Here is a 24472-nt window from a genome sequence, read left to right on the forward strand (position 1 = left end):
TATATATTTAAACTAATTTGTGTATTTGCAGTTTGAGCAGTCAGGTTAATATTCTTGTGCTGACTTGCTACAAGCAGCTGAAATTATATTTGTCCATGTGGTACTGCAGTTAGCTCGGCGAGAGAGGCCTGTGATTTCTCTTTGACTCTCGATATCACTTCATTCAGTGACTTATTGTTTTTCGTAAAGATTCCCTGTGAGAGTGGATGCATATGTTGAATCCAAGTTGAAACTTTATGTAAAAATTCTCAAATGCAACAGTGAGATCAGAGCAGAAGGAAGGATGAAAAGAGAATTTCAAAATAAAATGTTTTTGTTTAGCAAGGTTTGAAAGTTTTGTTTCTGTGAGATGGTATAAATGTAATGAGCAAGTTCCCAGTGAGAATTTTCATTAGGAAGATATGAGCTGTGAGGTGTTACAGCGCCCTTGTATGAAGAAGCAAAAGAATTCAGCAAGAGTTCCAATCCCTGGTCATTTTCCAGGTGACATGTGCTGAAACTTGCAGGTGTCAACATTGAATAAGAAGATTGGGCTTGTCAATTTTCTCAATGGCACCATGAAGACGTGCACTTGTGGATCTATCTGATGGGTAAAGTGCTGCTTGAGGAATTAAGAGCTGCGGATATCTGTGGGCAAAATACCCACACCTCCTTGGTACATTAAGGAGGGAAAAACAGTTTAAAGTTTATAATACACAATCTTATGCATAATGATTCTATTTTTTAACGTTGATGATTTAAGTTTCAGTAGATTATTTCCTTTGGCTTTTGTTACCTAATGATAGATATATTTTCCTTGTCAACTATTCAGCCCTAAGTTCCCATTATGTTTATTGGAAAAGAAAGCCTGTCAAAATTCACTTGCGTTCAATTTAATGTTGACATTGAATTTTAGCTCCATATCTGTTGTTTATCATAAAATGAATAGTTTGGTAACTTGACTAATGTGCTCTATGTTGGAATAAGATTGAAACTTGGATTTCCACACATTTTTTCTTCAGATTCTAACGATAAATGAAGATGGATCACTTGGGCTAAAATGCCTGAAATCTCATATCTGTGAGCACTGTAATGCTGCCTTTCGTACCAATTACCACTTACAAAGACATGTTTTCATCCATACAGGTATACCTGGTCTGCTGCATATAAAGCTGTTCATTAGATCCTATTTTCAAAATATACAAAACGTTGTTGAATTTTTTACTGACAAAAATTCAGTACACGATTGAAGGCTGTGGGCAGTCAATGGAATGTAAATCTTATTATATCCCAAATTACTGTGACAAATATAAATTATCTCACCTCATCCTTCTCACCCAGTGAAGCCATTGACAGGATTAAGCCATAATTCACTTGTAATGTCTTCACAGCTGAGTTAGTCTGCACTGCTTGGCTTCATTCTTGAGTTTCCAATTGTTGTAATGCTGTGTCTTCATTCACCGTTACCTCTTGTGTCTTCCAATGACCTCTCTTTAATTTCCTCTTATTTTTCATTCACATGTTGATGCACAATGACTCACCTGAAAGCAAAGCTTTTGTTTTCATATTGTTTTCATGTGTGCTGATGTTAGCTGGCTTTAACATACTACCATTGTCCCTCCAAGGTCCAACACTCATTACTGGATGCACAGAAATTTCCTCTAGCAAAATATTGGAAAGACCCAAATTATTATCTTTGCTTTCCTCTACAAACTCTGTTTCCGCACTATCCCTTTCTTGTTACTGATTGAGGAACAAGTGAGGACTGCAGATGCTGGAGATCAGAATCGAGAAATATTAGGAAAGGGCTTATGCCTGAAACATCAATTCTCCTGCTCCTCAGATGCCGCCTGACCGGCTTTGCTTTTCCAGCACCCCACACTTGACTTGTTACTGATTGAGACTGAACCACATTGTTTGCATATTTGATTCCATGTTCATTATTTGACCATATTGTCATACTATTAAGATTTCTGCTTTTGTGATGATTGCTCAATTATCCATCTGTTTTTCCATCTTTTAAGACCATTTTTGAAACTTAACTTTTGATTAAGAATTTGAGTACCTGCCCTATCATATGGCTCAGTGTCACAAATTAGAGCATAACATTAGACCTAATATTTAAGAAGTAAAGCATTTAATGTAACATATTGTTACACTAAAGTGCAAGATCAATAATAATTGTTTTAAATGCAAATTATTACATTTGATTGAATCTAATTATTATTTGTAGCCTTGTTTTTTTCCTGTCCCTTGGTGAACAACTAATTATTTTATACCAAACTGTTGACAATTTTTAAAATTGTTTTGATTCCATATATGAATCTCATGCAGGTATTAATACGTAATTTGTAATAATAGATATAACACTGAAGAAGAGCGAAATATTGGACATACAATGTTTTGGAAACTTGTTTGATCCTCTATATAATTGGTAAACCTTGAACTTGCCCTTTGGTTTATGAATTATATACAAGTTCGATTTTGGCCAGTACTTACAGTACCTGATTAAATCGATTTTATATTATGTTGGATTTTGACATCTTCTATTTTATTTTAATGTTTTTTTCTCTGTGAATATGGTATTCTGCTATGATTTTAAACTTATTTTCTTTTTGTTGTAAGGTGAAAAGCCGTATCAGTGCAGCCAGTGTAGCATGCGGTTCATTCAAAAATATTTATTGCAGAGACATGAGAAAATTCATACTGGTAAGTATGATTGAATTCAGTCTATCTAATATGGATTAAAGATGCGCCATATTTAGTTCAAGGGCAAATATTTTTGTTGACTTCTGAACACTTGCATGCCCTAGGTTGTACTTCTTGATTTCCATTTGTGCTGGTTTCCTTTGTCCTATCACAAATTCAAGAGGAAATAGAATGAAACTTAAGGATTAAGTTTGGTTAGAAACTGCTAAACACTTCTAAGAGAAGCATTTCTGCCCACTCGTTTTGCATACTTTCTGTTGCCTTATAATGTTCTTTCAAAAAAATAGTGGCAAAACTGTAAACTCTGAACTTATCCACTGCCTTAAATTCTGGCCTAATTTTGATCAACAGTATATATTTTTAATATTGTTCAAGCCACTGGTGCCTTTGCTACTCGTCAATTGCTTGGATTGGCTGCTTGATGTCTTCAGTGATAGGAGAATGGTCCAAAGCTCTTCACAGGTGCATGAGAAGACAGTTGACGCTGAGCTAATGAAGATAATGTAATGAAGATAATGTTAGAGAGGTGGCTCTAAAGGAGACTGTGCAAGTGTAGAGGCATGGAGTGTAGGGGTTGTTTAGGGAAGGTATTAGCATTCCAAAGACACCACCAATGATGGAATGCAGAGTAGGGAAGATGTGATAAGTGACCGGAATTAGAAAACTATTAGGGGAAGATGACTGCGTAATACAGCTGGAAGAGTTTGAAGAGAAAAGAAGACAAAACATATCGGTTGGTAAGTTGCCTCCCGGGTGTCAGGTCAGGGATGTCTCGGATCGAGTCTATAGGATTCTAAAGGAGGAGGGTGAGCAGCCAGAAGTCGTGGTACACAACAATCCCAAAGACAAAGCTAGGAAGAGGGGTGAGGACCTGAAAAGTGAATATAGAGGGTTAGATTGGAAGCTAAAAGGCAGAACGAGCAGAATAGTAATCTCAGGATTGCTACTGGTGCCATGGGCTAATGAGGCTAGAACAGAGAGAGAGAGAGTGCAGCTGAACACATGGCTGCAGAGCTGATGTTGGAGGGAGGGCTTCAGATATGTGAATCATTGGGACACCTTCTGGGGAAGGTAGGTTCTGTACAGGGAGGATGAACTGGAGAGGCAGCAATGTCCTGGCCAGGAGGTTTGCTAGAGCTCTTCAGAAGGGTTTAAACTAGATTGCTGGGGGATGGGAACCGGACCTGCAGATCAGATGGTGTAGTTGGTGAACAGGTAGATTCAGCGTGCACACAGTCTGTGAGGAAGGACAGAAAGTTGATACAGCAAAGTTGCAGTCACTGCAATAGGTTGAAGTGTATCTATTTAAACAAAAGAAGTATCAGGAATAAGGGTGATGAACTGAGAGCATGGACCAGTACTTAAAGCTACGATGCTGTGGCCAAGATGGAGACTTGAATATCACAGGACAGAATGGTTGTTGGATGTTCCAAGGTTTAGATGTTTCGAAAGGAATAGGGAGGGAGGTAAAAGAGTGCGGAGTAGTATTGCTAATCAGGGATAGTATAACAGCTGCAGAAAGGGAGGTGGTCGAGAAGCGTTTAGTCTACAGAGTCATTATGGGTGGAAGACAGAAACAGGTTAAAGGAGCAGTCACTTTATCGGGGGGTTTCTGTAGACACCCCCAATAGCAGCAGAGTCACGGAGGAGCAGATTGGGAGGCAGATTTTGGAAAGGTGCAGAAGTAACTGGGTTATTGTCAGAGGTGACTTCAACTTCCTTAATATTGATTGGAACCTCCTTAGTGCAAATAGTTTAGATGGAGCTGATTTTGTCAGATGTATCCAGGAAGGATTCCTGACTTAATATGTAGAAAGGCCAATTACAGGGGAGGCCTTATTGGATTTCATGCTTGGCAACGAACCAGGTCTGGTGTCAGCTCTCTCGATGGGAGAGCATTTCGGTGATAGTGATCACAACTCCCAGACCTTTACTATAGTCATGGAAGGGATAGTAGGGAAGCAGTAGAGAGTATGGGTAAGAATTTAATTGGGGGAGGGCAAATCACAATGCTATTAGGCAAGAACTGTGGAGCATAAATTGGGAGCAGATATTCTCAGGTAAGAAATGTAGAGGTTGTTTAGGGAACACTTGCTGTGGGTGCTGGATAGGTTCGTCCCACTGAGGCAAGGGAAATGGTAGGGTGAAGGAACCTTGGATGACAAGAGCTGTGGAACATCTAGTCAAGGGGAAGAAGGAAGATTACTTAAGGTTGAGGAGGCAAGGATCAGATAGGGCTTTAGAGGGTTACAAGGTAGCCAGGAAGGAACTGAAGAATGAAATTAAGAGAGCTGGAAGGGTCATGAAAAAGCCTTGCCGGATAGGATTAAGGAAAACCCCAAGGCATCCCTCATTAATGTGAGGAACAAGAGGATGGCCAGAGTGAGGGTAGGGCTGATCAAGGATAGTGGAGGGAACTTGTGCCTGGAGTCAGAGGAGGTCCCTAATGAATACTTTGCTTCAGTGTTCATTAGTGAGAGGGACCTTGTCATTGGGAGGACAGCGTGAAACAGACTGGTTTGCTCGAGCAGGTTGATATCAAGAAGGAGGATGTGCTTAGACATTTCGAAAAACATAGGATAGATAAGTCCTCTGGGCCAGACAGGCTATATTCAAGGTTACTGTAGGAAGCAAGGGAAGAGATTGCTGCAGCTTTGGCGATGATCTTTGCATCCTCACTGTCCGCTGATGTATTACCAAATGATTGAAAGGTGGCAAATGTTATTCCCATGTTCAAGAAAGGGAATGAGTGTAATGCTTGGAATTACAGACCAGTCAGTCTCATGTCAGTGGTAGGCAAATTATTGAAGAGGATTCAGAGAGACAGGATTTATGATTATTTGGAAAAATGTAGCTTGATTAGAGATATTCAGCGTGGCTATGTGAGGGGCAGGTCATGCCTCAGAAGCCTTATTGAATTTTTTGAGGATATGACAAAACACATTGATGAAGGTAGAGCAGTGGATGTGGTGTACATGGATCTTAGCAAGGCATTTGATAAGGTTCCCCATAGTAAGCTCATTCAGAAAATAAGGAGGCATGGGATTTAGGGAAATTTGTTTGTCTGGATACAGAATTAGCTGGCCCATAGAAGATAGAAGTTGGTAGTAGATGGAAAGTATTCAACCCAGAACATGGTGACCAGTGGTGTTCCGCAGAGATCTGTTCTGGGACCTTTGCTCTTTGTGATTTCTATAAATAACTTGAGTTAGTAAGTTTGTCGATGATACAAAGGTTAGTTGAGTTGTGGATAGTGTGGAGGGCTGTTGTAGATTGCAACGGGACATTGACAGGATGCAGAACTGGACTGTAGGGGCAGATGGAGTTCAATCTGGAAAAGTGTGAAGTGTTTCATTTTGGAAGGTCGAATTTGAATGAAGTTTATAGGGTTAAAGGCAGGAATCTTGGCAATGTGGAGGAACAGAGAGATCTTGGGTTCCATGTCCATAGATCCGTCAAATTTGCCACCCAAGTTGATAAGGTTGTTAAGAAGGCGTATGGTGTGTTGACTTTCATTAGCAGGGGGATTGAGTTTTACGAGCTGTGAGGTTACGCTGCCGCTCAGTGAAGCCTTGTTTGACCACACTTGGACTATTGTGTTCAGTTCTGGTTGACTCATTCTTGGAAGATTGTGAAAGTTTTAGAGAGGGTTCATAGGAGATTTGCCAGGATGCTGCCTGGACTGGAGGGCATGTCCAGTGCAGAACGGTTGAAGGAGCAAGGGCTTTCCTCATTGGAGTGAAGAAGGATGAGATGTGACTTGATGGAGGTGTACGAGATGATGAGGGGCTTGGATAAAGTGGATAGCCAGAGACTTTTTGCCGGGGGAAATGGCTATCGCGAGGGTGCATAATTTTAAGGTGATTCGAGGAAGGTTTAGGGGAGGTGTCAGAGGTAGGTTCTTCACACAGAATGTGGTGGGTGGGTGGAATGCACTGCAGTAGTGGCAGTAGAGTCAGATACATTAGGGACATTTAAACGACTCTTGGATAGGCACATGGATGATAGTAAAATGAAGAGTATGTAGGTTAGTTTGATCTTAGAGTAGGATAAAAGGTGAGCACAACATTGAGGGCTAAAGGTCCTGTTCTGTACTGTTATATGTTCTATGTTCTTTTGGGACTTGAATGCAGGAATAATACAATGAGTGGTGCATGGGAGCCAATGTGCATAGAAGGTTGTGCAGTGATGTTTTGGATGAAGTAAAATATAAGAATGGTAGCAGATAGAATGGGCAATTAATTAAAGTAGCCAAGTTCTGATGTGGCAGACACACAGATACATACAGCATGGAAACAGACCTTCCAGTCCAATTTGTCCATATCGACCAGAGTTCCTAAACTGAACTGATCCTATTTGCCTTCTAAACCTTTCCTATCCATGTATTTGCCTAAATGCCTTCTCAATGTTGTAATTTTACTGTTCTCTCCCACTTCCTTCAGGAGCTTGTTCCATACACTCACCACCATCTGTGAAAACGTTGCCCCCAGGTCCCTTTTAAATTTTTCCCCTTTCATCTTAAACTTATGCCCTCTGGCTTTGAACGCCCCTACCCTGGAAAAAAGACTTTTGCTATTATCTATGACCTTCAATTAATATGACCTCTTTCAGATATTCTTTTAGCCTCCTATGCTTCAGGTAAAGGAGTCCCAACCTATCCAGTCCCTCATTATAACTCAAATCCTCCAGTCTTGGTAATATCATTGTAATTCTTTTTGCACCCCTTCCAGTTTAATAACATCCTTTCCATAGCAGAGCGACCAGAGTTGAACGCAGTACTCCTAACGTGGCCCTACCAATATGTTGTATGACTAACATGATGTCACAACTCCTGCACTCAGTGCTCTGACTGATGAAGACACGTGTGCTAAATGCCACCTTCGCCACCCTATCTACTGTGTACCTGCACCCCTAAGTCTCTGTGTTTGCCACCACTTCCCAGGGCCCAACCCCTAACTGCGCAACTCCTACCTTGGTTTGTCTTACTAAAATGTAACACCTTGCATTTATCTAAATTAACCTCCATCTGCTATTCCTCAGCCCACTGGCCCAGTTGATCAAGATCCCATTCTACTCTCAGAAAACCTTCTTCACTGTCCACTATACCATCAATTTTTGTGTCATTCACAAACTTACTAACAATGCCTCCTATATTCTAATCCAAACTTTTTTATATAAATGATGAAGAACACTGGACACAGCACTGATTTTCACCACACACCACTTGTCAAACGCCTTCAGTCTGACCAACAACCCTCTACTACTACTCTGTCTCCAACCATCAAGCCAATTTTGTATCCAATTGGCTAGCTCTCCACAGATGTCATGTAATGTAACCTTACTAACCAGTCTACCATGCGGCACCATGTCAAATGCCTTGCTGAAATCCATGTAAACAGTGTCTGCCTCTCTTCCTTTATCTATCTTCTTGGTCACCTCTTCAATCAGATTTTTGAGACATGATTGCGCACACACTAATAAGGGCCTGTTTCTCTGCCGTATGACTTTATGACTATTTAATTGATAAAGCAAAGGAGGTATAAATGATTTTGATTTGAAATACTGTTGAGGTATAAATAAGTGGCCTTTATGACAGAAGATAGGGGGGTCAGAATCTGCATTGTGAATATTTGCTTAAGCCTGAGTCATAAGTTCGGAAGGGAAAATAATAGCTTTAGTCTTCCCATTATTTAATTAGAGGAAGTTATGCTTCATCCAACAGAAGAGGATTTAAATGGGCATCCAGAAAGGCAGAGAGAGAACCTGGTGTCATTCTTATACATGTGACCAAGGAATGGTTGTGTCAACGACAGATGCACTATGGAAAAAGTGAGGACTGCAGATGCTGGAGATCAGAGCTTAAAAATGTGTTGCTGGAAAAGCACAGCAGGTCAGGCAGCATCAAAGGAGCAGGAGAATCGACATTTTGGGCATAAGCCCTTCTTCAGGAATTCCTGAAGAAGGGCTTATGCCCGAAACGTCGATTCTCCTGCTCCTTTGATGCTGCCTGACCTGCTGCACTTTTTCAGCAACACATTTTTAAGCTCTGATCTCCAGCATCTGCAGTCCTCACTTTCTCCTAGTTGATTTTAACCTACTGTGAATCCTCTTGCAAGGATGCCTTCCTTGAAGAAGCTCTCCTCTTCCCTGTACAAGGATCTCAGTGAGTCCCTCTCTCACTGTACCCCCCAGGTCATCTCCTCTGCCCTGAAGCTCTTCAGCCACGTCCTCAAACAGACTCACTACCACAGCCACATTTCCTTTCTCAGCACCTGTCTATGGAACCGACAGATGCACTAAGTACATCAGTACAAATAAAGCCATGCAGAACATCAACTTGTAATTAATCTCGTATACATACCTCAGTCTTAATTGGTGCATGCAAGAGACGAGAACTACTTAGCAAAATTTTTTTACTGGTTTGCCGGTACATATATGGCCAATTTACACAGAGCAGTGAGCCTCAAGTTTCCTTTTGTTCCTTATTACATCTGCACATATTTGACAAAGTAACAGTTTATTCTTTAGGTAGAAGTTTTTTTGTCTATTTAGATAAATAATGTCCTTATTTGGCAGGCATAGATTCTAGTTGACATTTTAGCTAACCATCTCCGATAGTTCAAATTTTTATAGAAGCTTAATTTTAGTTCAGGTAGCACAATGATTACAAGTGTGCATTTATTGTAATGGCACTCAACATTAAGTTCAACAAGTTATTTAATGTATTAGTTAATCAATACCAAGCAAGTGAACAGAGGATCCAACTTGGTTCTGGTGCTTCCAGTTACTCTGCTGATGCTTATTTTTTTTGATGTAAGAAAGGGCATTCAACTTTGGTAGAATTTAGAGGGCTCCATTTTGTAGAAATAGTTCAAAAATGTGCATGTTTCTTTCAAAATCAATGTGATTACTGGCTTGCAACTTATATTGCAGTCTTCGTTATTCAAAAAATAATGAGCATTTTAGTCATGTAAAAATAATAGATCAACAAATGACCAAATGTAACCACTTGTAAATGGTGTTTTCAGGTGAAAAACCATTTCAATGTGATGAATGTGACATGAGGTTCATACAGAAATATCATATGGAGAGGCACAAGCGCACTCACAGTGGAGAGAAACCATATCAGTGTGAATACTGCCACCAGGTAAGAGGGAACTTAGAGTACTTCTTGTCAAGTGTTTGATGCCCAGATTCATTATCGAATTTTACAGCACATAATGTGGCCATTAAGCTATCATACCTATACTGGTGCTTTCCCTGTTCTTTCCTGTGGTCTATTTTTTCCCCTAATTTCAAATATTTAGAAATTTCACTTCACTCTGTATCCTTCTGAAGGAATATTCCATTCCTTTGAGAATAACCTTGAAACTTTAGGTTTAGAGTACAGTCCAGATTGAACAGCTTTTTATTAATTTGCCTTCCATTTAGAATGATAAAGTTGCTGAGTCATATGAGGAAGTACAGATGTGAAAAAATATTTCAGATGTTAATGATAGAAATATTTCAAAAACTCAAAAGCATCAGTTGGAAAAATGGCAACAGGAACAAAAGACAAAAAGTCTGGAATGAGGGACCATATTTAAAAACTAAAGTATAGGGAGAGAGCACTTTGGAAACTTCTTAAAATCATGTTTTGGCAGTGAAATTCACTACCATGGTTACAGGTTAATGTTAAAACTGGGTAAGTGGATGAGGAGGAAATGGGAACGGGTAAATAAATGTTATTGGGAATATTAGAGGAATCTGATCTGAAACAAAAGCAGAAATTGCTGGAAAAGCTCAGCAGGTCTGGCAGCACCAGTGGAGAGAACTCAGAGTTAAAGTTTTGGGTCGAGTGACCCTTCCTTGGAACCCTGATCTAGTTGGACCAAAGTGACAGCTTTCATAATAAAGGCAAATTATTCCTGGAAATCCAAAACAACTGTAGAGAGTGATGGAGAAACTCAGCAAGTCTGACAGCATCTGGGGAAAAAAAAGCAGTTAACATTTCAAGTCTAGAATAACTCTTGTTCACTTTCAGTTTTTTGAACTCTTTTCAGTTTTGAGGAAGAGTAATACTGGACTTGAAACATCAAGTCTCTTTCTCTGTCCATAGATGCTGCCAGGTCTGCTGAACGTATGCAATATTTTGTGTTTCTTTTGTAGTAGCTTCTGTGTTGTGGCTGTTATGGATTTCCGTGACTTAACAACTGCCTGCATTTGAAAAATCACAGTTCTTCCAATCTTTCTTCAAAATGCTAGGGCTGATCTTAAATCTGTCTTCCCTTTTGTTATTTTCACTTGAAGCCAAATTACCTAACTTGACTTATCCCTGAAAATTTGAATATCTTTCGGGTTTCTTTGTAATATCATTCTCTTTCAAAGTTTGTGAGAAGATTTGTAGCTCGGGTGCTCGTTGTTGTGGTTCTGTTCGCCGAGCTGGGAGTTTTTCTTGCAAATGTTTCTTTCCCTTTCTAGGTGACATCGTCAGTGCTTGGGAGCCTCCTGTGAAGCGCTTCTGTGCTGATTCCTCCGGCATTTATACTGGTTTGAATCTGTATATTCAAACCAGTATAAATGCCGGAGGAATCAGCACAGAAGCGCTTCACAGGAGGCTCCCAAGCACTGAAGATGTCACCTAGAAAGGGGACGAAACATTTGCAAGAAAAACTCCTAGCTCGGCGAACAGAACCACAACATCATTCTCTTTCATTTTGAAAGCATTTCACTTTCTTACTGCTCTTCACTAGTTAAGCTTCTCATCCTTGATAAATCTGCCTCAATCTGTCTGTATTGCCCAAAGCATTGATATATTTTCTAAAGCAGAATGCCTAAAACACTTTACAACTGGGGCTTAACCAGTTTTGTTTTTACTTCCACATGATCCATTTCCTTTTCTCGGCAAAAGTGAGGACTGCAGATGCTGGAAACCAGAGTTTAGTTTAGAGTGGTGCTGGAAAAACGCAGCAGGTCAGGCAGCATCTGAGGAGCAGGAAAATCGACGTTTCAGGCAAAAGCCCTTCATCAGGAATTTCCTGCTCCTCGGATGCTGCCTGATCTGTTGTGTTTTTCCAGCACCACTCTGGTTTCCAGCATCTGCCGTCCTTACTTTTGCTGAGTTGATTTTAACCTTACTGCGAATCCTCTTGCAAGGATGCCTACCTTGAAGAAGTTCTCCTCCTCCTCTCTCTGTCAGTTTCTTTTCTGTCCTATTCCTCGATAAAATGTTGGATTCCACAAACTTTTATCTGTTTATCTTCCACTTTCGGGGTCTTTTATTGCCCCAAAGTACTTTATACTTTTAAGCATAGCATTACGATCTAGTTAGGGACCCATAGCGTTTAAAGAAGAAATCCAAAACAACAGCAATAAACTAACACAACCATGATGCAAAGTTTCCCATTTTTCCACATGAAAAAGAAGTAAAGCAAGAATTATTATCTTAGCACCAAAATTTACAAAATCTTGTGCTATAAACTCAAGTCTACTTTCTATCGCCCTCAATAGTTCTTCTGCCTTAAAGAATTCTTAAGGCTTATTCACTTTTCTTGGCATCAACACAAAAATATCTCACTGCTGTCCAGAATTTATTATGAGGTCTCACTTTGTTGTGAACCACAAACATTTTTGTAATGTTTGCCATTTTCCTTCAGTCTTGCTGCTAAACTCCAGTTTACTCTGTACTCATTTAAGTTGAGCAAAGTTTTTTCTGATCCGTGTTCCTCCCTCTGAAATTGAATGCTAAATTCTACCATGTTATGGTCACTGTTTCCAATGGTATGTTTTACTCTGACATCATTTATTAAACTTGTTCCATTAAACACTGCCATAGTTGAAGTAGCCTGATCCCTGGTTGGACTCACAACATACTGTTCTCGGAAATTGTCCTGAATGTTATGAATAAATCCTCGTGGTTAGCTCTGCCAATCTGACTACCCTAATCTACACGAAAATTAAAGTCACTCATGATTCATGTGCTGCCGCTTTTACATGTCTCATTGTCTTCTGATTTATTCCCTATCCCACCATTTTTCTAATGTTAGGTGTCCTATAGACTACTCTTACCAGTGGCATATTTCCCTTTTCAATTTTTTACCTTCACCCATATGGATTCTACATCTTCTAATTCAACATTATGTCATGCTATCGTACTTAATCCATTCTGTGCGAACAATGCTACCCCACCACGTTTTCTTCCTGCCTGTCCTTTTGAAAAGTCACAAACTCCTGGGTATTTAGTTCCCAGCCTGGAAATCTTTGTAACCATATCTATGTAATGCCTATAATATTATACCCATTAACCTGTATTTATGCCAATAATTCATTTATTTTGTTCCAAATACCACGTGTATTCAAATGCAGAGCAACACTAATTTTGATATTTACCTTTTTTTTCCCCTGCTTTGACCGTATATACTAATATTTTTTCTATGTTTGTACACTCTGTGCTTTCCTGTCCAATTCTGGATATCATTATCAAAATGATTGCCTTATAATGCTGACATATCTTGTTTTGTAAGCCCAGTTTTCTTCTGTCTAAACCTTCAACTCATCAAATCAGTTTAAAGATTTCTCTACAATGTTAGTTACTCATTTGACCAGGACACTTGGTCCAGCACAATTCAAAGATTTGTTTTCCCCATTCCAACTTTACCTGTGTGGGGAGATCACAGCAGGGGAGCAGCTGAGTGGCTAGTTTTTTTTAAAGTCTACAATAGTGAGTAGAGTGGGTTCTGTACAGGACATTGGCTCAGCCAGTTTTGGAGTATTGTGTGTAATTCTGGTCTCCCTCCTATCAGAAGGATGTTGTGGAGCTTGAAATGGTTCAGAAAAGATTTACGAGGATATTGCCAGGGTTTGGGGGTGGGGGGTGGGGGTGGTGGGAGTGGTGGGAGTGGGGGGTGGGGGGGGTGGGTGGATGGAAGGGAGGCTTGAGCTTTGGAAGAGGCTGAATAGACTGGGACTATTTCTCGCTGAGCATCAGAAGCTGAGGGGTGACCTTACAGAGGTTTATAAAATCGTGAGGGGCATGAATAAGATGAATAGCTAAGGACTTTTTCCCAGGGTCCACTGCTGTGCCTATTGTCTTGTCTTGTCAGGAATTATTGTGCTGTCTTGCATGTTTTGCACTTTTCTATGCACTTTATGCTGCCCTGTGTATTCTCTGTGTTCATATTAGCACCTTGATCATGGAGGAACGCTGTCTTGTTTTTATTGTACCAGCTGTATATGGTAGAAATGACAAACAAAGTTACTCTACTCTATTCCAAATCTAGAGGGAATAGGTTTAAGTTGAGAGAGGAAAGATATAAAAAGGATGCAAGGGACAACTTTTTCATGCAGAGTGGTGTGTGTATGGAATAATCTGCCTGAGGAAATGGTGGAGGCTAGTACAATTACAACATTTAAAAAGCATCTAGATAGGTATTTGAATAGGAAGGGGTTTAGAGGGAAATGGGCCAAATGCTGGTAAATGGGATTAGATTAGTTTAGGGTATGTGGTCAGCATGAACGAGTTGGACTGAAGGATTTGTTCCTGTGCTGTACAACTCTGACTATGACAACAAGATGGTTGAGAAAGTATGTTCTCCAAAGAAAGTAGAGAGTCAGCAAAGGAATATAGCTAGGTTAAGTGACTGGCTAGTATTTGGGAGATGGAATATAAAGTGGAAACATGTGGACTTTCCTACTTTGGCAGGAAGAGTAAAAATGCAGCGTACTATTAGAGAGAAGTTACTGAACTCTTGAACTCAGAGCGTTCTGGGTATTCTAGTACAAGAATCACAAAATATTCATTTGTAGGTACAACAAGCAACTAAGGAGGCAAATTGAATGTTTGATTTGATAGCAAAGGAATGGAAAATAAGAATAAAAACTTTTTACTGCCCTTGTAGATAGGAACATAGGAACTGGGAGCGGGAGTAGTCTATTTAGCCCTTTGAGCCCACTCCACCATTTAACATGATCAAGCCTGATCTTATCTTGGTCTCAACCTCATTTTCATGCCTTCTCCCCATAGCCCTTTAACCCAGTTTTCATCAGAAATATATCTATTTCTTGAATCTATTGATTGATTCTGCCTCTGCTGCTTTGTGGGACAGTATTTCAACAGATGGCCTTTATGAAACTACATCTGGAAAGCTATGTAGGTTTTAATCTCCTTCGTTGAAGAAAAGTGTAATTGTTTTGGCAGCAGTTCAGAGAAGGTTCACTTGACTCATTCCTGGGATAAAGAGTTTATCTATTTAAAAAAAGATGTTGAATTGCTTTAACTCATTGAATTCTAAAAAAGTGAGAGGTGATTTTTATTGACACACATGCAAGATTCTGAGAGAACTTAATAGGATGGATTAGGAGAGAATATTTCCCCTTTTAGGAGAGACAAGAATTGAATGATATAATTTATGAATTAGAGGCCTTGCTTTTAACATGATGAGAGTAAGTCTTTTCTCCCAGAGGATTGAGAGTCTGGAGTTTTTTCCACAGAAAACAATGGAAGCTGGGTCACTAAAGTTTTTTCAGGCAGAGTTAGATTTTGGATACATCAGTGAGTCAAGGATTATAGCAGATAGAAAAGTAAAGTTGTGACCGTAGTCATATTAGATCCAACCTTTTTCGATGACAGAGTAACCTTGAAGGACTGCATGGTCTATTCCTGATCCTGAGTCCGATATTTGGTTTTATTCCTTAATGTAGCTACAAGCTACATTAGACCCAAAGCTGACAGAGTCTCTTAGTTTCCAAGTATTAACCGATTGTGCCTGCTGTATATATTCTATTTAAATTCATAGAGTTAACTTAAAACAAATAATCTCAAAAAGCTCCATCCATCTCCATAGCAATATGATGTGCACTACCAGAACCCTAATGGGAATACAAAGCAGTTGCCTTTAATTTCCAAAACTTTCGTCTGCTTTTGCAGAATTAAGGAATAACTTAACTCTTACTGGAATAACTGCACATATCACATCTCCTGCTCTTTAGCTAGAAAAGATCCACTATCGGTATCACGGATTTACTGTCCAGCAAATACAGCTTATTTTTCAATTGTATTTATTTTGGATGCAATTTGCCACTGTTTAGAGTTTACCAGAGGTTTATCTGCTACTCAGCCTACATTTGAAATTTAGTTTTCAAAATTAAAAAGCTCCACTTCTAACACATATTAACAATGATATTAGGCATATGTAAAGGTAATTACTTGCAGTGGTTAGTGAAGATTTTCTTGATTCGGAAGAATATAAACATTGGTATAAAAGCAAATACGATAGATGACGGAGTACCTCAGTGGGTTTGGCAGCATCTGTGAGAGAGAAAAACAGATAATGTCTTGAGGACATTGTGACTTTTCTATAGAATATTGTTGTCTTCAAGACTCAACTTTAGGATCGTTGTTCCTCCATTTACTACATATCTTGTTTTCTGTCCTTTGGTCCAATCTACCATGTTCCTTTTATTTGTGCTTTAACTTTAGTACCGAGTTGCCTATGCAGCATGTTGTCAAATGCATTTTGAAAAATCATATATGTCGTTGATCTTTCAAAATCTGTTTATAAAGCACAAAACATTCAACAGTTTGAATTAGGTAATACAAATTAAGGTGAAATGAACACAGTGGGAACTTGCTGCTCAAAAGATTTGTAATTATCAGATCATTTGAATTGAACAAGTTCAAATGAATATCAACTTCATGAAACAGGAGACCCCCAAACTATATGTTGTGACACCGAGTGAGGTTGTAGTTCGAGTTTGGGAATTTGAGCTCCGAGGAACCAATGGCAGCATGGAACTTGGACTGAGTTTGTCCGCAATGATGCCCATTTAAATGTTTTTTTCCCTGTAAGTGAGTGTGGAATAATTGGCTACTCTAAGGCCCGATTGCTGCTGCAGTCAGTCTGTAGAGGGATGTATCTTTGCTTGTTTTGAGGGAAACCTGGCTATTTCTAGCAGTACCAACCATGTGTGTGCACGGGTGCATACATGTGCACATACATTTTACTCTAAAGTTGCATGAAATCTGGATTAAAATGGAAGATGTTGGGAAAATGTTTGGGAAGCACATCAGAGGTTATCCCTTTTTTCTAAGTTACATCATTACATAGAGTCTTAGAGATGTACAGCATGAAAACAGACCCTTTGATCCAACCCGTCCATGCCGATCAGATATCCCAACCCAATCTAGTCTCACCTGCCAACACCCAACCCATATCCCTCAAAACCCTTCCTATTCATATACCCATCCAAACACCTCTTAAATGTTGCAATTGTATCAGCGTCCACCATTTCCTCTGGCAGCTCATTCCATACATGTGCCACCCTCTGTGTGAAAAAGTTGCCCCTTAGGTCTCTTTTATAACTTTCCCCTCTCACCCTAAACCTATGCCCTCTCGTTCTGGACTCCCGGATCCCAGGGAAAAGACTTTGTCTATTAACCTTATCCATGCCCCTCATAATTTTGTAGACCTTTATAAGGTCACCTCCCAGCCTCCGACGCTCCAGGGAAAACAGCCCCAGCCTGTTCTGCCTCTTCCTATAGCTCAAATCCTCCAACCCTGGCAACATCCTTGTAAATCTTTTCTGAACCCTTTCAAGTTTCACCATCAAAAAGATTTATTTTCATCTGTTCACAACATGTGAGCATCACTGTCTAGGCCAGCTTTTATTGCCCATCTCTAATTGTCCTTGAGAAGGTGGGTGTGAGTTGCTTTCTTGCACCGTTGCATTCCTTGGAGTGTAGATTGAAAGATTGTGGACTGATACCTTATATCTTCCCTTCTCTGCATTCTGGATTGTTTAATTTCTTGATTTGGTGCTGTTCCACTTTTTTGATTTTTATTTGAATTTTCATTATTCCAGTCTTTTCTGCGTTTTTCTGTAGAATTGCTTCATCTAGTTCTTTGTAACCTTTCATTTCCACTATGTTACACTACTGTCAACCTATGAATGTGACAAACAGGAAGAAAAACAATACAGTGATCATTCTGATCATTCATGCAGAGGTTTGGTCCATAAGACCTTCCTGTGTGCATATCCACAGATCCCTGAAGGTAGCAGGGCAGCTAGATAAGATGGTTAAGGGAGTCTCATCACCTTATAGGAAGAATGTGATTGCATGAGAGTGTTCAAAACATATTTACCAGGATAATTTCTATACTGGAGGGTCTGAGAAATGAGGAAGAATGTACAGGCGGGGTTGTTTTCCTTGGAGCAATAAGTCAAGTCTTGATAGAGGTTAAGCAATATTGAAGGATATGAATGGGATGGAATATGGTAGGAATGCATGTTCTCATTCATTAAAGGTGGTTAGTAAGAGGCACAGATTTGAGCTAAGAAGGTAGAGATGATGGTTGGGGATAAATCTTTTAACCTAGAGTGTGGTGGGAGTCTGGAACTTTCTGCCTGCAAGGGTTGTTGAATGGAAAAATCTTGTAACATTTAATAAATATTCAGTTAGGTTGCCACAGGCTCCAGGGTTATGGGCAAAACGGAATATGGGATTAGTGTAGTCAGATTTTGTTGGCCAGCACAGACATGAGAGCGGAATGGTCTCCAGTGTGGTAAGTATCAATGAATTAACTGAGATCAATCCTGTTTTATAGGAGTTACCTGGAAAAAGCAATAAAAACCCAGGCCATGAGGGATAGAGAGAAGTATAAATTCCTCTCCAAGCCGCACAAATGATTAAAGCCTTCAAGGTGTTAGCTGATTACTCTACCTAAGTCTTCATGATATTGGTCTTGAATATTTAGTCATTGATTTGCTAAGTTATTTACCACTGGCTTGACTACATTTCTGTGTAGGTATGTTTCAGATGTTTTGAGTTCAGACTTCACTCCAGATGCTTGAGCACTTTACTGAAGTACTCAGATGGTGTTCACTGTTAGAAATGTTGTCTTTTTGGTGCAAAGGATCAGAGGAAATTATGCTTGACAAATTTAATAGAGTTCTAAACAGCAATAATATAAGTGGGATAGATAAAGTGAAACCAGTAGATGTAATGTATTTGGATTTCCAAAAGGCAAGCAAAAAGCTACTGCTTCAAAGGCTACTTCATAAATGTGACCCTATGGTTTTGGGAAGAATATGTTATTGAGATGGATAGAGGATTGGCTGTCTAATAGAAGCCAGAAAGTTATGATAAAGGGATAATTTTCAAAATAGCAACCTGTAACTAATGTAGTATCACAGGGATCAGTGCTGGAGCCACAGTTAATTATGTACTATCACCAAGTTTACAGAAGACACAAAAATGGTGGGAAGCCAAGTGTGTGGATGATACAGTGTCTGCAGTACAATGTAGACATATTGAGTGGGAAAATGTGGTTATGCAGTTTGGCAGGAAGAATAGAAGAGTTCAGTATTTAAATGGGGAAAGACTAGAAAGCTGCAGCCACCGAGATGTGGGAGTTCTCATGCATGAAACAAATCTAAGTTCAGCAAGTGATGGGGAAGGCAAATGTAAAAAATAGGGAGTATAAAATAGGGAGATCTTGCTAAAACAATGCAGGGCACTAGTCAGACCACATCTAGAATACCGTAAACAATTTTGGATCTCCTCTTCGAAGGAAATATTGGAGGCAGTTCAGAGATGGCATTAAGTTGATTATGAATATGGAGGAACTGTCTTATGAGGAGAGGTTAAGTAGATTGTACTTATTGGAGTTTAGAAGAATGAGAGGAGTCTTTATTGAAACGTGTAAGATTTGTAAGGGTTTCTCCTTTTGGCAGAGACTAAGACCTGAGGGCATAATCTGAATAACGGGGATCATGCAGTTAAGACCGAGACGAGGGGGAAACTTTTCTCTCTAAGGGTAGTGAATTTACAGAGGGCTAAAGTTGCTGGGTTGTTAAGTATATTCATGACTGAGATAAACAAAATTTGAATCAGAAAGGAAATTGAGTTGTGGGGAGAAGTCAGGATAGTGGAATTAAGGATGATCAGATTGGCCATGATTTCAGTGAATGGCAGCAGACTGACTGGGCTGAAATGCTGCTAAACTGCCATGTTTTATGGTCACATCTGAGAAAACTTTAAACTAACTCTTCCTCGTTCTCCCCCACCCCCACAAAATAAAACAAAAAAACTGATTGATGTAATTGATTCCATTTGGAGAAGAGCAGAGGAAATATTAGTCCCTGCCCAACAACTACCCTTAACCAATGTGAATAATAAAGAGATTAGGGGCGGCACGGTGGCACAGTGGTTAGCACTGCTGCCTCACAGCGCCAGAGACCCGGGTTCAATTCCCGACTCAGGCGACTGACTGTGTGGAGTTTGCACGTTCTCCCCGTGTCTGCGTGGGTTTCCTCCGGGTGCTCCGGTTTCCTCCCACAGTCCAAAGATGTGCGGGTCAGGTGAATTGGCCATGCTAAATTGCCCGTAGTGTTAGGTAAGGGGTAATGCAGGGGTATGGGTGGGTTTTGCTTCGGCGGGTCGGTGTGGACTTGTTGGGCCGAAGGGCCTGTTTCCACACTGTAAGTCTAATCTAATCTAAAAAAAAATTATCTAGTCTAGCCCTAATTGGTGTTTGCTAAATCCTGTATGTAAATTAATTACTCTCTTTCTTACAATACTATGCAGGAGCTGCACTGCTGCATTTATATTCCATGGTACTTCAGTTCCAAAGACTTGCAAAGGATGTGAAAGGCACATTATGATTGATAGTCCATTCCTTACAAATTATAACAGTATCCAGAATAGATTAATGAATAATAATCATGCTTCTGCTCCATCAAAGTGTAAATTGTGTTGCTTTATTTGCAACTATGAATAGCAACAATCTGTTAAATCACAGTTGGAAATTTGTACACTGTTGACTTCTGTGGCCACGATTGTATATTTTCACTTCAAAGATAACTGAATTTGTGTAAACTCCATATCAGTTTGCAGAATATTAATTCAGTTAGCTTTCCTGAGTAATTTCATATCCCAGTTTAGCTGCTACAATTGTACAATGTTGCATTTTTTTAATAAAAAATAAAAAAAAGTCAGGAACTTTTATTTGCTAGATTCTGTTCTTCACTGATTTGTGTAATATTTAAATACACGAACAGTCCCTGCTGCAGCTTCATGCTGACCATGGTCCAGCCACTATGCACCTCTGCTCATGCTGCATAAGTTGCTGTTCTCTTTCCAAGTTTAATTTCTTATTGTCCTGATGAGTTCAAGGTGAATAGCTTTGACTTGATGCCTCTTTTGAAGTGTTTAACTACTATCAGTTATTCATATTGTCATGTAAGCTCAATGTTAGCTCAGTAAATATATTTCCTTGTGTTTCAACTTAATTTCCTTTTCACTGAGATTGTTGCATTTAATGTTTTATTGCCACACATGAAAGGTTACTTTCAGGAAATATTTTAAAACTAGAACTCGTAGATCTATTGGCATAACCAATCTGTCCAATTTATATTAGGTGCAGATGTTTCTTCCTGGTCTGTCTTTTATTATTTGTCTGCAGTGTGTCTGATTTTACATGCAACAGTCCATAATCAATCTAGTTGTTGTTGTATATCTGTAAACTGTGGTCTGTGACAATTTTAAGATACAAGTAATTTTTGTGAGCTTTGTTTTTCTACAGCTGTTAGAGCCTGATGCTTTTAAAAAAAGAACCATGTAGAGAATATACATTTGTTGCATTTATTAGAATTTAATGTTGATCCATGGAATTGACCCTAATATTGTGATTATTTCAGTATTTCTCCAGAACTGATCGTGTATTAAAACATAAACGCATGTGCCATGAAAACAGAGATAAAAAACTGAAGTGTGCATTGAAGATGGGTGAATTGGGAGGAGAGGTGGAAGATCCAAGCATTTCCTTGCAACATAAAGATAATCCAATACCACGGAAAAAGAAGCAAAAAGCAGGAGAAAAATCCAGGTCTTCTGTTCCTCTTGCTGATAAAGAGTGCGCGGTAGAAAAATTAGACCAGAAAAAAGATGAAACTGAGAATGATTACTCGTCACTGTATAGCGTTGCTTCAAAAGTGAAGGATGAATATATGGTGACTGAATACTCTGTTGAAATACCACATTCATCTAACAGTGGTGACCCTTTAGAAAGTACAGTTGGAGATATCCATCCGCCAAAATTGGTCATCAAGAAAGTTAGCAGTAAAAGAAGTCAGAAACTAGAGTTGGAACCAAGTCAGGCTATGTCAGCATTATCCACATATGAAGAAAATAAAGTTACTAAATATACATATGAACTTATTGATAAACCAGGTCTTCTGGATTCTGAGGGAAACCATGACATTGATCAGGTAGATTCCTTACAGGAGGTTCCTAGTAAACCTGTGCATAACAGTAACAATTATGACGATGCAATGCAGTTTCTAAAGAAGAAGCGCTATTTGCAAGCAGCAAGTAATAATAGTCGAGAATATGCCCTGAATGTAGGCCAGATAGCATCACAGCCATCTGTGACCCAGGCTGCTGTGGCTAGTGTCATTGATGAAAGTACAGCAGCATCTATGTTGGACTCTCAATCATTGACTGTTGAAATAAAGAACAGTCATGACAAAAGTGGAATTCCTGATGAGGTGCTGCAGACTCTTTTAGACCATTACTCTCATAAAGCAAATGGACAGCATGAAATGGCTTTTAGTGTGGCTGATACAGAAGTGGCATCAAGCATGTCAATAAACACTTCAGATGTTGCTGAGGTTGCCCAGACCGAGAGAGCTAGTGCAAGTTCTCAATCAACATCTTCAGACAAAGCCAGTATGCTCCATGAATATTCAAAATTTCTCCAGCAAGCTTTGGAAAGAACAAGTCAGAATGATGCATATTTACCCAATCAGACCCTTACTTTTGGAACTGACAGTCCTTCCCTTGCAAGTCAACCATTGTTTTCTTCCATGACTTCAATGACAATGCAACGTGGCTTTAGATCAAGCATGAATTCACCATTGCGAACAACATCTGAAAAGTCTCACTATGGTTTAATGGTTGGAGAGTCCCAACACTCCTTTTCTTTTTCAAGCGAGGAGACAAATCATAGTTCTGTCTCAGCACAAGAATTCTTGGATCAGATGACATCTCAAAAGAAGGTAGAAGCTCAGCCTGTCCATCAGGCCTATCAAATAGGCACATTTGAGCAGACATTCAGAGCTCAGTACCAGAATGTAAGGGCTGGTGTGCCTCCTCCATACAGTGCTGCCAATGGACAAGTAAACTTAAGAGTACGTGGGGGTAGTGCAGAGTTTTCAGAATTTCCCTTAGTGAGTGTGCCAGAAGGAAGAGCTCAAATGACTGCTTCACCAGATGCTGCAGCTAGTCAGGCCTTTGGATAGTAGGAAGCTGTAATCTTTGTAATGTAATTGAGGCTAGCACTTCAAAATGACGGTTCTTGTATTATGTGCTGCTCTGTATAGGATGGAGTGCTGTATAATCAGTAGTCAATGCAGTTTTGATTCAGTTTAAACATTTATGCAGAAGCATCATAAACTAGGCCTTTCATATGCCAAAACACCATTGCACTCCAGTGTGACACTGTTTAAAAACATATTTTCTTTGTATACCTCAGCCATGCATGACATGTCCAAGGTTATTGTCTTGTGGCAGGGGTAACTGTTGTTTAACACTGATGCTGTTGCTTTGCCTCACCTTTTGGCATGCCCCAAGTATTTTGGCACTTTCTAAAGGAAAAAAAATCCGTCACTTCCATTTGAAGGATGTAACCAAACAAATCTGTTGGTTTATTTGGATTTTCTTTAAATTTATGCACTTTTCACCTCTGATTTACTAAGTTCATAAACAAAAACTAAACATTTTGTTTGTTTATATGTAGAAGAATATTTTAGAGTAATTGGAACATAATTTTGATCTAACTTGCATCTTCTTTTCCTGTGAGGAAGCCCACAGAATTGATGAGTGGGAGCAAAATGGTATTCCACAGTTATCCACTGAACATTATATTTATACCATGAATTTAAAAAAGAAATTTTATTTATTTTAGAATGAACATGTGGGAATTTAAGTCAGTGAGGACTGGTTTAAGCACAAAGGGTGCTTTAAAACTTATCTAGATATGAGATGCCGATTTCAACTCTTCAAGATGTTGGGCTGCCTTATTAAAAAGATATAGTTTATATCCCTATTTTTGTATGCTTAGTGTATAAAACCATTTTATGTTCCCTTGTAGAAAATATACCTGTTAATTTATATTGCAATATCTCTCCATTATCTGTAAAATACTCTGTCTGCACAGCAATGTTTCAGAATTATATCATAAAACTTATCTGTCATCCTACAAAATATGTTTCTGATTTATTAAATGTTCTGTAAATGTGATTTTGTATGCTATGGCATGATAAGTTTTAAAGATTGGATTAACTATTGAAGATTTTAATTTCCTATTCAATTGCATGATACAAATACTTGTTTAACAAATTTTCTACAATTGAGTCAGTGATTAAAAATCTTTCTTGCATACTATTACATTTTCTTCTAATATGGAGAAATACAATAGCCAGCATATTGTTTTAGAGTCGGCAATTTATTCACTGGTTTGGGGCAAAACCTCTTCACATTGAGAGTGACAGCATTGGTCAAAATTCTTGCGATTTGTATGGTTTGGATATGTTACTGATCAGTGCAACCCTCGAGTTCCATGGCTTGCTTTAAGAATGTTTCAACCAAAGATGTAAATGTTATATTTTTTATATTTATATCGTCTTTGTAGCGTTTGAAACATTCTAATATTTACTGATGACAAAGGGAGGAAGGAGGAGGAATTATGGTAAATGATGTCCAGCGGAACTCTTGAATACCGTTATAGCCTTTTTGAAATTTATAAAT

The 24472-nt window shown here is 39.1% G+C and overlaps 1 protein-coding gene across 3 annotated transcripts in view; it reads left to right on the forward strand.

Moving 5' to 3' along the window:
* The window catches only part of znf148 (zinc finger protein 148), a 61190-nt gene extending 37267 nt beyond the window's left edge, over nucleotides 1-23923 (forward strand). For 2 of the 3 annotated variants that reach the window (XM_060827159.1, XM_060827158.1), the window contains 4 exons: nucleotides 1002-1125; nucleotides 2605-2688; nucleotides 9717-9835; nucleotides 21364-23922. In XM_060827159.1, coding sequence (XP_060683142.1) covers nucleotides 1002-1125; nucleotides 2605-2688; nucleotides 9717-9835; nucleotides 21364-22965 — 1929 coding nt within the window. In that variant the 3' untranslated portion in view covers nucleotides 22966-23922. Of the gene's footprint in view, nucleotides 1-1001; nucleotides 1126-2604; nucleotides 2689-9716; nucleotides 9836-21363 lie in introns of all 3 variants that reach the window. The other variant, XM_060827161.1, reaches the window with a different exon arrangement.
* The last annotated feature ends 549 nt before the right edge of the window (nucleotides 23924-24472 follow it).

Source organism: Hemiscyllium ocellatum, chromosome 7 (assembly GCF_020745735.1).
Source record: "Hemiscyllium ocellatum isolate sHemOce1 chromosome 7, sHemOce1.pat.X.cur, whole genome shotgun sequence".
Classification (NCBI taxonomy): Eukaryota; Metazoa; Chordata; class Chondrichthyes; order Orectolobiformes; family Hemiscylliidae; genus Hemiscyllium; species Hemiscyllium ocellatum.